Here is a 12,949-nt window from a genome sequence, read left to right as displayed (position 1 = left end):
ACTGAACGTTTTGTGTAGAGTTATAATCAAGTCATGTTAAACCTGCTAATTTATGCATTTTATTGGGTTTGCTGGAAATTTACACTGTTTGTATGTTCATGTCTTAAAGGTTTTTTACCTACATAGATTAATGCTATGCCAAATAAATGGATGAATGAAATTCACAAGGTCTAATCATTGAGTGCAATCCAGTTTGATCATTCAAATAGTTAAGCCCTATTCGGACGGGACTAGTTTGACGTGGGGACGTGGGGGTAAAGTAATTATGACCAGAGCTTCTCTGTGATTTTAGTCCCGTCCGAATGTGCCATCTCGGTAATCATTACAGACAATGTCAGTAAAGATTATGGCGACTTTTACCTTCTGTAAAAAGGTCCTCAGGTAATACTAATCCCGTCCGAAAAGACCCGCTGTAAATATGTACGGTAAAATTCCATCATTTCCTATTTAAAAGTAGTTTTTGGCACGTTTTATAATCATGGAGGTGCTAGAAACAGGAAGCGACGTCATACGCACATTACGCACCACAGTAACCTCCTTGTCGTCAAGTGAGTTACCACTCCCACTTCTGATAGTTTTACTGAGATGTCTTGTCCCGTGCGAATTGGCCAATTAATATTACAAACGTCCTGACGTAAAATTACATTACTCCATGTCCCCACATAAAACTAGTCCCGTCCGAATAGTGCTTTAGACCTATCCTCTTCAGTTGTGGGAAAGCGCACAGTTGGAAAAAACACTTGACGTGAGACTTCTAGTCATTAAGGGATAGCGGCAAGGAAGGACATTTTGTATGCTCCGATGAAAAGTTTAAGTCAAAAAGGACTTGAAAATGATCACGCCACTGGATGATGAGAGAAGTAAACATTCAGTCCATCATTGATGACAATTAAAGGCTGTTGAACTGTAGCTGGCTGGTGTAAAATACGCAAATGCAGGGTAGCATCAACTGTGCTGAGACTGGAGAGGATGGAAGCAGGTAGTATGGATGATGATGATTCTTCAGTAATTGTTAGTGCGGGATGGTCACAGATTATGGATTTAACAAACAAAAGGAAAAATAGAGATTCTGAGTCAGATGAAAACAATACTAGAGTAGGAATAAACAAAGTAAGGAAACTTGAGGTAGAATATAAAGTAATGATTGCATTTTCTGGAACAGTTGAAAACATCAATAATCCAATGAAACTTACAAAAATAATCAAAAAATCAAGTGGAAATATTAAATCAGCAAGGTATCTGTCAAACAACCGTGTCCTCCTTTTTTGTGTTGACAAAGCAGCAAGAGATTGCATTGAAGATCAAAGATCTTGGAGGTAAAGCAGTCAAATGTTATCTACCAGGAGAACTTGCTAATCTTAAAGGAGTGATTATGGACTGATACCTGTATCCTTATCTGATGAGGTTTTAAAGGCACAGATTACGAACGAAATGGTGACAGAAGTGAAACGTCTGCTTTCTAGCAGAAATGGTTAAAAAGAGAGAAGTGCTACTGTTGTACTAACTTTCAATTGTAAAAACTTACTGGAACGTGTTAAAATTGGATATGTGTGTTATACGGTATGACCATTTGTTAGACCAGCATTGAGATGTTTTAATTGCCAACGATTGGGGCATGTTGCTTCTGTTTGTAAGGGGAAAAAAGATGTTGCAGATGTGGCGGAGAACATGATTATGGAAAATGTGGAGAGGGGGTTGAACCTAGATGTTGTGGAGGGCCACACAGTGCAGCGTTTATAGGCTGTAAAGCCCAAAAGCAAGCAACGGAAGCAATGAAACTCAAAACAGTACAGAATATACCATATGCTCAAGCAGTCAAGCAAGTACAAGCGACAAATGGAAATCTGAGGGAAAATATCATTAATCAGTCTAAAGACACCTGCAGTCATAAATGTCTTGAGGATGGAAACTTGCTTGTGATAAACAAAAATTCATTTTGTAGCATTTATAGCTGAAGTCATTATTGTTCAGCTCAAACAGACAAAAGAACTGAAAAGCTGAAAATTATTATATCTGCAGCGGCTCGACATCTTTGGTATTACTGAAGTGTCAGTGGACCAGATTCAAACGATACTTGGACAAACTGAAGGAACAGTAGGGAAGGATGATCCTTTGGGTAGGCAGAGAAGTAAAAGTAAAATATGAAAATATTACAATGGAATGCTCAAAGTTTGAGACTTGGCTTTGTCCGCAGTTAAACTTTTGTATTCCGGGTTACAAATTGGTTAGAAAGGATAGAGTTGGTACAAATGGAGGAGGATGTGGGACATTTGTTAAAGATGGGGTGACTTATAGAGAAATAGTAGTAGATATCTTAGGGGAATGTGTTGTAGTGGTGTGGACCCAGGAAGGGGGATTAAAGGTGGTAAACTTCTATAATCCTTGTAATCAGTTAACTCTAGATGATCTAAATATGATAAGAATCAAAGCTGGGGGAAATTTGATATGGTGTGGGGATTTTAATGCGCATAATTCACTTTGGGGTAGTACTTACACAGATAATAATGGTAGGGTAGTAGAAGAGTTTATGGAGGAATATGCTTTAGTGAGTTTAAATAACAGGAAGGGTACTAGATTCAATATAAGGGACTCTTCGATGGAACTATAGCTTTAGAATATAAATGGGAAGTACTAGAGTAATCTACATTGGGAAGTGATCATTTCCCAATATTATGCAATGTGGGATTGGAAATTTATCAACAAAATACAACAATGCCAAATAGATGGAGATTTGATAAAGTCGATTGGGATAAATTTAACAGGTTATGTACTGATGGAATGGTGAATTATAGCTTAGATGATGATATAGATTATTACAAATGCAGCTGGGTAGTTGACAAATGACCAAGAAAAAGTACTTTTTTTGGAAAGCATAACTTTTTAAGAAAAAATACATATATTTGTGAAGTATGAAAACTGCAGTTTCAGAAAATAGTACTGGTCACTCATTTTGTCAATGACTTCACATATTTTTTTCACTTTTTCACTCAACAATACTGTAAATGTGTCCTATGGTGTGACATTTAAAAAGTACTAAGAAATTATATTAAATAACATAAAATAAATACTTGAGACAGAATTGTTCACATTATTAAAACATTTTCTTAAAGTGATATTTATTTTACATGAAAGTATTAATCAGAATCATTTTCACCATGAATAGATGAATGGTGTCACACCAAAGGACAAAAAACTTAACAACTTCAGTGGTCTTAAAACATAGTTAAATATTTAAACAATTCTGAGAGAAATACTTACCATGTGCACTTCTCATGGCCTTCATAGGGGTCTTCAGTCACATGACCTTGAGTGGGGTCTTTCAATTAAATGTTGTCCATGATATTGCCCAAATTAAAATTAGGTTTTTGCATAACACCAAAGGACATTTTTTTCTGTGACAAACTTTATGAAATTCCTACACTTTTAGAAATGTATGTATATGAAAAGTGATGGCCACTTAGTGAAATAGACACTTGCACAATTATGCCAGGAGTGTTCATTAAGATTTTTAAACATTATTTTCTTTATTTATAAAATGTAATATTTATAATGTTATCTAATATAATGTTGTCTACCGTCACACCATAGGACCAATTTTGAGATTTGGCACAAAGTTCTAAAAAAAATAACAATAACTTGGGTATTAAAACAATAAATGCATATAAAACAAGAAAATGTTTAACCATTTACAGTATTCTAAATTTTGAAATTGTGAAATAAATTATGTTTTATCTTCTGTGACAGTGTAAAAGCCATGTCACCTCAACTACCCAGCTGAAGAATCCATTCCTAAAACAGAAGGTAAAATAAGAATAAAAATTGCACCATGGTGGAATGATGAATGCACTAAAGCTGTTAAAGATAGAAATAAGGCTTTTAGAGAGCTTAAGAAAACTTTAATACCTATAACTTTAATTAGTTATCAGAAGAAATGGGCTCAGGCAAGGAAGATAATAAATAAAGCAAGCTAAAAGGAAGTATTAGTAGTCATTCTGCTCCAAAATAGGAAAGGAAACCTAATTAGGAGAGTTATTATGGGGTGTCCTCAAAAAAATGGTTGGGGTTTACAGAACTCAGAATATATCAGTACTAGTAGATGAAGGGAAAACAGCAGTGACGCAAGAAGATAAAGCGGAAATGTTAGCTTCCACCTTTCAAAAGGCACACAGCTCAGATAACCTAGGAATAAATTACAAGAGACGGAGAGAAGAAATATTAAAGCAAAATCAAGATATTTTTAATAAAAAAAAACTGATAGTAAAACAGCTTTGGATGCTGCCTTTAATTTGTGGGAATTTAAGAGTCTTAATGAGGGTTAGAAGTACTGCTCCTGGGAAAGATAGAATCTGCTATATTATGATTAAACAGATGGATGATGTAATACCTAAAGTAATTTTAGATCTTTTTAACAAAATCTGGAGGGAAGGACAATTACCGCTATCATGAAACAAGCAATTGTAATCCTGATTCACAAACCAGGAAAAGATGCTACTATGGCGGGAAATTATAGGCCGATAGCTCTAACCTCGGTAAAGTAATGGAAAAAATGATCATTAATCAACTATATTATGTATTGGAAAGCAAAGGATTAATGGCTCCTTATCAGTATGGTTTTCGAGCAGGTAGATCCACCCTAGATGTACTAATTAGATTAGAAACGGATGTTAAAAAGGCACTAGTAATGAAAGAGGTGTTAGTGGCAGTATACTTTGACATCGAAAAAGCATACTGCCACTAACACCTTTTTCATGGAGAGAAGGATCGCTGTTAAAGTTGCAAAGAATGGGAATTGAAGGAAGACTTTATAATTGGGTGATAAGTTTCTTATTCGGACGATCAATACAAGTCAAAGTAGGAAATACAATTTCTGAGATGGTGAAGGTAGAAATGGAACACCACAGGGAAGTGCCATTAGTCCTATATTATTTATCATAATGATTAATGATGTATTCGAAGGAATTCATCCAGGAACTAGATTTGTAAAGTTTGTTGTTGGCTTTGACAGTGCAAGTATTCGCAAAGGCCGGTGCTTTTTGGAGGTGAGTGGACATAAAGGTCAGTGTTGCTTTTGGAGGCAAGTGGACAGAAAGATTGTGAAAGCTACTGGACCGCTAGGGTGCCAATACTTTTGGAGGCGAGTAGACATGAGCATGTGACATGATCCGAATACACGTGAGGCAGTTCCCCTGATTGTGCTGAGTGTTTTGATATATGACACGTCCATGTTGTGCAAATTTTTTATTTGCATCACTTCACACTCCAGCACAGGTGGTGGCGGTATGCACCATAAAGTATGCGACCCGCCAATAAATCCGAAGAAGAAGAAAAGGAAGAATTAAAGACTCTTTCTCTTTCTAATAGCATGCTTTATTTTCTGTAGTGTATGTCTGTAAAATGTCACTTTGTATTTGATTTCACTTTTTGTCAAGTTTAGGTTAGTTTTCATGGTGGATTTGGAGAAAGGTCTTCAAATAAATCAGGCTTTGGAGAACCACGCGCGCGTGTGTGTGTGTGTGTGTGTGTGTGTGTGTGTGTGTGTTTGGAGGGAGTTATGGCAATGTTGAAGCAGCCCTAAAATCATCATAATGAGACTTTTTGCATATGATACAAACTGAAACAAAATCTAAAACTAGTGATACTTTTTACTTAAAAGTTATAACATTCATTAACAGACCTGATACAGAGAGTGTAACAGAATCACTCATCTCTGACATCTGAGAGTCACTTGTCCTCCTCCCTCTGCAGGTGTATTGACCACCATGTGAGACTGTAACAGACCTGATGCTGAACTCCTTTTTTGTGGAATATGGGTACAATGTGTTACTGTCCCTAAACCAGCCGTACGTCCACTCAGTGTCTCTTCCTTCCTCTACATCACACCTGAAAGTCACAGTCTCTCTTATGAATACCTGAGTATCAGGGTTTATAGTCACTGTAGGTTTAGGACTCTCTGTAAGAAACAAACAAATCATTACTGTTTCTATTCTGTAGATAACCATTCAGAGTGTAGATACAGTATATCAGCTCACATGTAAATGATGAAACTCTGTCAGACAACAATCACCACTGATGAAGTAAATGTAGATCACAATTTTAATACAGACTCAGACCTAAAAATAATCAGGATTCTGTACAGACTGTATCTTCAACACAATTTATTGTCTGAAATACTTTGTGTTTAATAATCCTGTTTATTTTAATAAGACAAGACATCTTCAGAAATTCTGAATGTCAGCAAGTGAACAAGAAACTGTACATAAAAGATACAGATCAAGTGACTGAGTATAAATTGATTGATTATTTGATTTGATTGTCTTTTTTCACGTGTACTGAAACACACACACACACACACACACACACACACACACACACACACACACACACACACACACACACACACACACACACCTGTAATTAATTCAGAACTCCTCTCACACACTCACTCTCTAATCTCTCACATTCTATCAGATTGAGTGATTCACTATAAAAGTTCGACCCTCGTCCTCTTCACTCATTCACAATCAGGCAGGTCTCGACATTTTGATGTTTCTGAAAGAGTAACTTCATCAGGACCCTTTTACAGTCTGAACATCTTCTTAAAAGCATTTTATGGGTTTTGTTGACATTTTCTACCAAAATTAAACTAATGTTTTATCACTTTTTTATTTACCAGCTCACCTCACACCAGTCCTGCTCAGCCGTGTTCACACTGTCTCTCTTTAACTTTAATACAATGATTTATCTGAACGTTTTTGCTGTAAGTAGCTGTGTAAATGTTGCTATATTCTGACTGTAGTCACATGTTTATATGTTCAGTGTTGTGCAGAATCACTTAACAGAAAGTCTCTTACTCACCAATAACATTTAGTGAGAGTTCATTACTGTAGTCTGTGTAGTAGACTGGGTTTCCTCTTCCAGCTCTGCACCTGTACTGAATTCTGTAATAGACATTATCTGAGCTGATGGTGTAGGAGTCTGTTTCAGTGTATTTAGTCTCAGTCCAATCTCTCCCTGTGTATTTGTACCAGTGAAACTTCCATCCAGCAGACTGTGGTGTCAGTGTACAGGACAGAGTCACTGAGTTTCCTCTCAGTACATCTCCTTTAGGGCTTGATGTGAGTTGAGGTTTAGGTTTTTCTGTTAGAGAACAAACACAAATAATGTAATCTTTACTGCACTAATCAGATCTAAAATGGAAAGCATTGTTTCTGTCTCTGTGATGTTACTGGTCTCAGAAAAACAATAACTAGACCTCCATCTTTTCTTAATATTATGTTACATTACTAGTGTAGCCTATTCTTCTATTTCCAGCCCAGTTAAAAATACATAAGGATGTTGTAATAAATAAACAGTTATTGGTCAATTGATACATGATTAAAATGTTAAATCTGTTTTTTGTTACTTTTATTAAAGTTGTTAATTTCTGAGTGCTCATTTTCTAGAAAATATACATGATTAATTGGGCTTTTACTATTTCTTTAATCCAGATGCTCTCAGGTCGAGGAGAGAAAGAGTGAGAACGAAAAGAAGTGAAGAGAGGAATAGGATGCTAGCAGGCTAATGGAGTGGCCGTAAGGTGAAAATTCTGAGGTTGTGTATTTTTAAAGCTTGTAAGGACACAAGGTTTAGATGTTCAGTGAGATAATCTGATACAGTACAGACTTTAATGAAAGAATTTCAACTAGAAATTCAGAGCGCTTTGTGTATTTATCTGCTTGTTATTACAGCGAGGGGAATTCAGTAAGATACAAAAAAAGATGGAGACAGTGAGATAACCCAGGTTATGGGGAAGTGTGCCTAATGGTTAGAGAGTTTGACTCCTAACCCTAAGGTTGTGGGTTCGAGTCTTGGGCCGCCACGACTGAGGTGCCCTTGAGAAATTCACTGAACCCCCCTCTTCCCTCTGCAGGTGTATGTATCACTGTCAGAGTCTGTAACTGAGCTGATGCTGAATTGCTGGGTTTCTTTGTATGAGTTCTCTGTGTAATAATTCTTATACAAACTGTGTGTCCACTCAGTGTTTTTTGCGCTCTGTATCTCACATTTATATTGATCACATCAGTTATATTGAGTCTTTAAGAATGCAGTTTACTGGGATTATCTCTTTTATACTCTGTAGCAGTTCGAATTCGGCCCAAGGTTCAGATCCTAGATTAAATTTGGCACAAGCCCTTATTCAGGTCAACATAGATTTTGTTTTATTTTCATATGACTGAGAAATTGAGGGTTAAGAGCCTTGTAGTGGACATTTGCTGTATAACCCAACAGATTAATCTTAATTTATTTTCCTTTATAGTTGGGATTTATTGTCACACGAATGATTTACTCTTACGCTTTTGAATGCCAACGCAAAGTTTTGATCTCGCCACGACATCTTCATTGCAGAAGTGTTGGCACCCCTGTGCTCTATCTTCCACACTCATTGCTACAGGTATACAGTATATAGCTGTGTACCCTTATATACTTTGTTGGATTATTCTGTGCCTTTAGTCACCTGAGGTTTTTTGTTTATTTATTTTTGTTGGTCAAATGGTTCTATTTTCTGTTTTTGACCTTGTTTTGCCCTTTGACTCTGTCTTGTCACTCATTGGAATTCTTCTTTGTAGATTTCTGGATTTAAACTAGTTTGATTTTCAGGTTTTTATCTCTTTGTGTCCATTGGGGTTTAAACCTTGTTCCTCTCGTCCTGACTTTATGCTAATGTCATGGACGGCTTGGACTTTTCCCTGTCTGAAGACCAGGGGGATGTTTCTGTTTGTGTATCAGCATGTTTGCACCACCCTATCCTTAATCTGTTCCTCCTCTGCACACCTGTTCCTTGTGTCTCTGTGATTGCTCTCCTTACATATACCTATTGTATTGTGCTTGTGTGTTTGTGTGGTTTTTGTATGTCCTGTTTCCTGGTTTGTTTTTTTATTTTGTCGCCTAGTTTTTCCATGTATTTGTAGTTTTATTTCCTTAATAAACCCCTTTTTATATTATCAATTTAATTGGGTCTAATTATAGTATCTGGGAGGCTGTGGTGTCTGTTTCAGCTAAAACAAGTCATGAACAAATAAAGACACTATTTCTATGGATGAGAAGCTCATGAGAGCCACAAAAACATTATTTATTTGAAGCTGTATTTTGTTTTCCATTATTGATTTGTTTAAATTATTTGATGTTTGATATTTAAATTTGAAATAAGTGGAGAAAATCCTTTATAATATAATAGTGTAATAACTGTACACAGATATTTAAGTTCTAATTCTCCAAAAAAAATTCTTCAAAAGTAAAATTACTCATGACAAACATAAATACCTAATAATTATGTATGCAGTGTAGATAGTGTTGTATTAAAAATTGCATTGTTATATTTTTACATAGTTTATATGCAGTACATTGAATAAATAGAATAAAAATGATGATCAAACTGTTAATTTGCTTTTGATGCTGTTTATAAATTGTGTCTTAAATCCTGAGCCATACTGCATACATTAGTGTTATTTTAAATTCTCTTTCTATCATTTAAACCTTTTCTGATAAATTGCACCTTTGAAACTTTGAAATATATTTTCAATATAAAATCAAAACAGATTCAGATTAATATTAGGTGAAGAATTATGTGTGGCTCATAAATGTCAGGTTTCTTTCTAATGGTGACAGAAGTGAAGCGTCTGCTTTCTAGCAGAAATGGTAAAAAAGAGAGACGTACTACTGTTGTACTAACTTTCAATTGTAAAAAACTTACCAGAACGTGTAAAAATTGGATGTGTGTGTTATACGGTACGACCATTTGTTTGACCAGCACTGAGATGTTTTAATGGCCAAAGATTGGGGCATGTTGCTTCTGTCTGTAAGGGAAAAAAGGTGTTGCAGATGTGGCGGAGAACATGATTATGGAAAATGTGGAGAGGGGGTTGAACCTAAATGTTGTAATTGTGGAGGGCCACACAGTGCAGCGTTTATAGGCTGTAAAGCCCAAAGGCAATGAAACTCAAAACAGTACAGAATATACCATATGCTCAAGCAGTCAAGCAAGTTTAAGCGACAAATGGAAATCTGAGGGAAAATATCATTAATCAGTCTAAAGACACCTGCAGTCATAAATGTCTTGAGGATGGAAACTTGCTTGTGGTAAATAAAATTAATTTTTTTTTATTGTTCAGCTCAAACAGACAAAAGAACTGAAAAACTGAAAATTATATCTGCAGCGGCTCAACATCTTTGCTATTACTGAAGTGTCAGTGGAACAGATTCAAACGATACTTGGACAAACTGAAGGAACAGTAGGGAAGGATGATCCTTTGGGTAGTCAGAGAAGTAAAAGTAAAATATGAAAATATTACAATGGAATGCGGAGGTATGGGGTGTCCTCAAAAAAATGGTTGGGGTTTACAGAACTCAGAATATACCACTACTAGTAGATGAGGGGAAAACAGCAGTGACGCAAGAAGATAAAGCGGAAATGGTAGCTTCCACCTTTCAAAAGGCACACAGCTCAGATAACCTAGGAATAAATTACAAGAGATGGAGAGAAGAAATATTAAAGCAAAATCAAGATATTTAAAAAAAAAAAAAAGGATAGTAAAACAGCTTTGGATGCTGCCTTTAATTTGTGGGAACTTAAAAGAGTCTCAATGAGGGTTCGAAGTACTGCTCTGGGAAAGATAGAATCTGCTATATTATGATTAAACAGATGGATGACGTAATACTTAAAGTAATTTTAGATCTTTTTAACAAAATCTGGAGGGAAGGACAATTACCGCTATCATGGAAACAAGCAATTGTAATCCTGATTCACAATCCAGGCTACTATAGCGGGAAATTATAGGCCGATAGCTCTAACCACGGTAAAGTAATGGAAAAAATGATCATTAATCAACTATATTATGTATTGGAAAGCAAAGGATTAATGGCTCCTTATGAGAATGGTTTTTGACCAGGTAGATCCACCCTAGATGTATTAATTGGATTAGAAACTGATGTTAAAAAGGCAATAGCAATGAAAGAGGTGTTAGTAGCAGTATACTTTGACATCGAAAAAGCATACGATATGATGTGGAGAGAAGGATTGCTGTTAAAGTTGCAAAGAATGGGAATTGAAGGAAGACTTTATAATTGGGTGTTAAGTTTCTTATTCGGACGATCAATACAAGTCAAAGTAGGAAATACAATTTCTGAGATGGTGAAGGTAGAAAATGGAACACCACAGGGAAGTGCCATTAGTCCTATATTTAACATAATGATTAATGATGTATTCGAAGGAATTCATCCAGGAATTAAAACAGCTTTATATGCAGACGATGGAGCAATGTGGAAGAGGGGAAGAAACGTCAAATATATAGTGAAAAAAATTCAAGAAGCAATTAAGATTGTAGAGAATTGGTCATTGGAATGAGGATTTAGATTTTCTATATCCAAAACATGTCAGTTTTTTACTAAAAAGTTAAACTTTATTTGTATAACAGCCATTAGAAAGGGTATCAAATTTTAAATATTTAGGTTTATGGTTTGACTCCAAATTAACATGGAAAATTCATGTCAAATATATTGAAGAGAAATGCAGCAAAGTACTGAATTTAATGAGATGTATAGTAGGCCAGGAATGGGGAACTGATAAACAATCTATAATCAACATATATTGTACTCTCTTAAGATCCATTTTGGATTATGGATGCATTATATATGGATCGACATCAGACAGTATGCTTTGAAGGTTAGACTTAATTCAGGCACGAGCATTGAGATGTATTACAGGAGCAATTAAAACAACTCCAATCTCAGCATTGCAAGTGGAAACAGGAGAGTACCCATTAGAATTAAGATGCCAAAAATTAGCTGTTGCTTACTGGATCAGTTTACAAGGGCATAAACATGAACTTGTACTAAAGCAATTAGTGAAGGGAGTTGGGAGACTATAAACTTAACAGGAAATGGTTTTGCTTGGAAAGGAGTGGGCTTCAGGAATGTCGCTAGATAACATATCGTTCTCATTAACGGCAACTATTTCCCCAATACCCCTGTGGTTTTTTAGCCAACCTGAAGTTGATTTACTAATTTATGAGAGTGTTAAAAAATGAAATATTTATATTAAGAACTATACAATTGAATATATTAGAACAGTCTATTTTTCATTTCTCCCAATTTACACAGATGGATCAAGAAACCCAGAGATAGGTCGTACTGGATCAGCATTTTATGTTCCTGAATTTAAAATAGGAAAATATGGGAGATTAACCGATGGGACCTCGGTATATACTGCTGACCTGGTGGCAATTCAGATGGCACTGGTGGAAGAGGTGATGTTCAGAATCACTTATAAGCCTACTAACTTATCCAACAGTTAGATCTGATATTTATCTAGCAATATTGAACATGTTGTATAGACTAAGGCAAATTGGAATAATAATTAAATTTGTGTGGGTACCAGCTCACGCAGATATACCAGGAAATGAAAGATCGGATAGAATGGCTAAAGAGTCACTTAAACTGAACTTCCCCAATATTACTGCTGCATTAAGTAGGATGGAAGGGAAAAGTATCATTAAAGAAGCTTGTAACCAGAAATGGCAAATGAATTGGAATGAGTGTAAAATGGGAAGGCATTTATATATTATAAATAAAACCGTAAGAAAGTAATATGACACTAAACTTAAGTAGAGAGGATCAGGTTATTTTATCAAGACTAAGGATGGGACATACTCAATTCTACACTTTATATTATAGGGAAACATAATACGGGATTATGCGAATTATGCCAAGTAAAGGAAACAGTTGAACATGTGTTGGTTTTCTGCCCCAAGTATGATCTGGAAAGGAATGAGTTAATAAGAGAGCTACAGGGAATAGGTTGCAAAGGATCCGGGAAAATTGTAAGGTTAGTTTTAAAATTCATTAAGCATAGTGGTCTTAGAAATAGAATATAGGAGGCATCTTTTGACATACTTCCAGCACAGGTGGTGGCGGT

At 35.7% G+C, this 12,949-nt stretch overlaps 2 protein-coding genes across 2 annotated transcripts in view; one reads left to right on the top strand and one right to left on the bottom strand.

Moving 5' to 3' along the window:
* Nucleotides 1-12,949, top strand: part of LOC113645368 (titin-like) — a 1,056,738-nt gene that overhangs the window by 318,837 nt on the left and 724,952 nt on the right. The gene's annotated exons all lie outside the window — the stretch shown is intronic.
* Nucleotides 1-12,949, bottom strand: part of LOC113643804 (immunoglobulin superfamily member 1-like) — a 789,004-nt gene that overhangs the window by 128,087 nt on the left and 647,968 nt on the right. Inside the window, exons 14-15 of the mRNA XM_047818855.1 lie at nt 6,856-7,137; nt 5,675-5,950 (exon numbers count right to left, since the gene is read on the bottom strand). Of these exons, the coding sequence (XP_047674811.1) occupies nt 5,675-5,950; nt 6,856-7,137 (558 nt within the window). The remainder of the gene's footprint in view (nt 1-5,674; nt 5,951-6,855; nt 7,138-12,949) is intronic.

The sequence above is a fragment of the Tachysurus fulvidraco genome, chromosome 1, assembly GCF_022655615.1.
Source record: "Tachysurus fulvidraco isolate hzauxx_2018 chromosome 1, HZAU_PFXX_2.0, whole genome shotgun sequence".
NCBI lineage: Eukaryota > Metazoa > Chordata > Actinopteri > Siluriformes > Bagridae > Tachysurus > Tachysurus fulvidraco.
The sequence above is the reverse complement of the archived record's forward strand: the minus strand, read 5'-3'. Positions and strand labels throughout refer to the sequence as shown.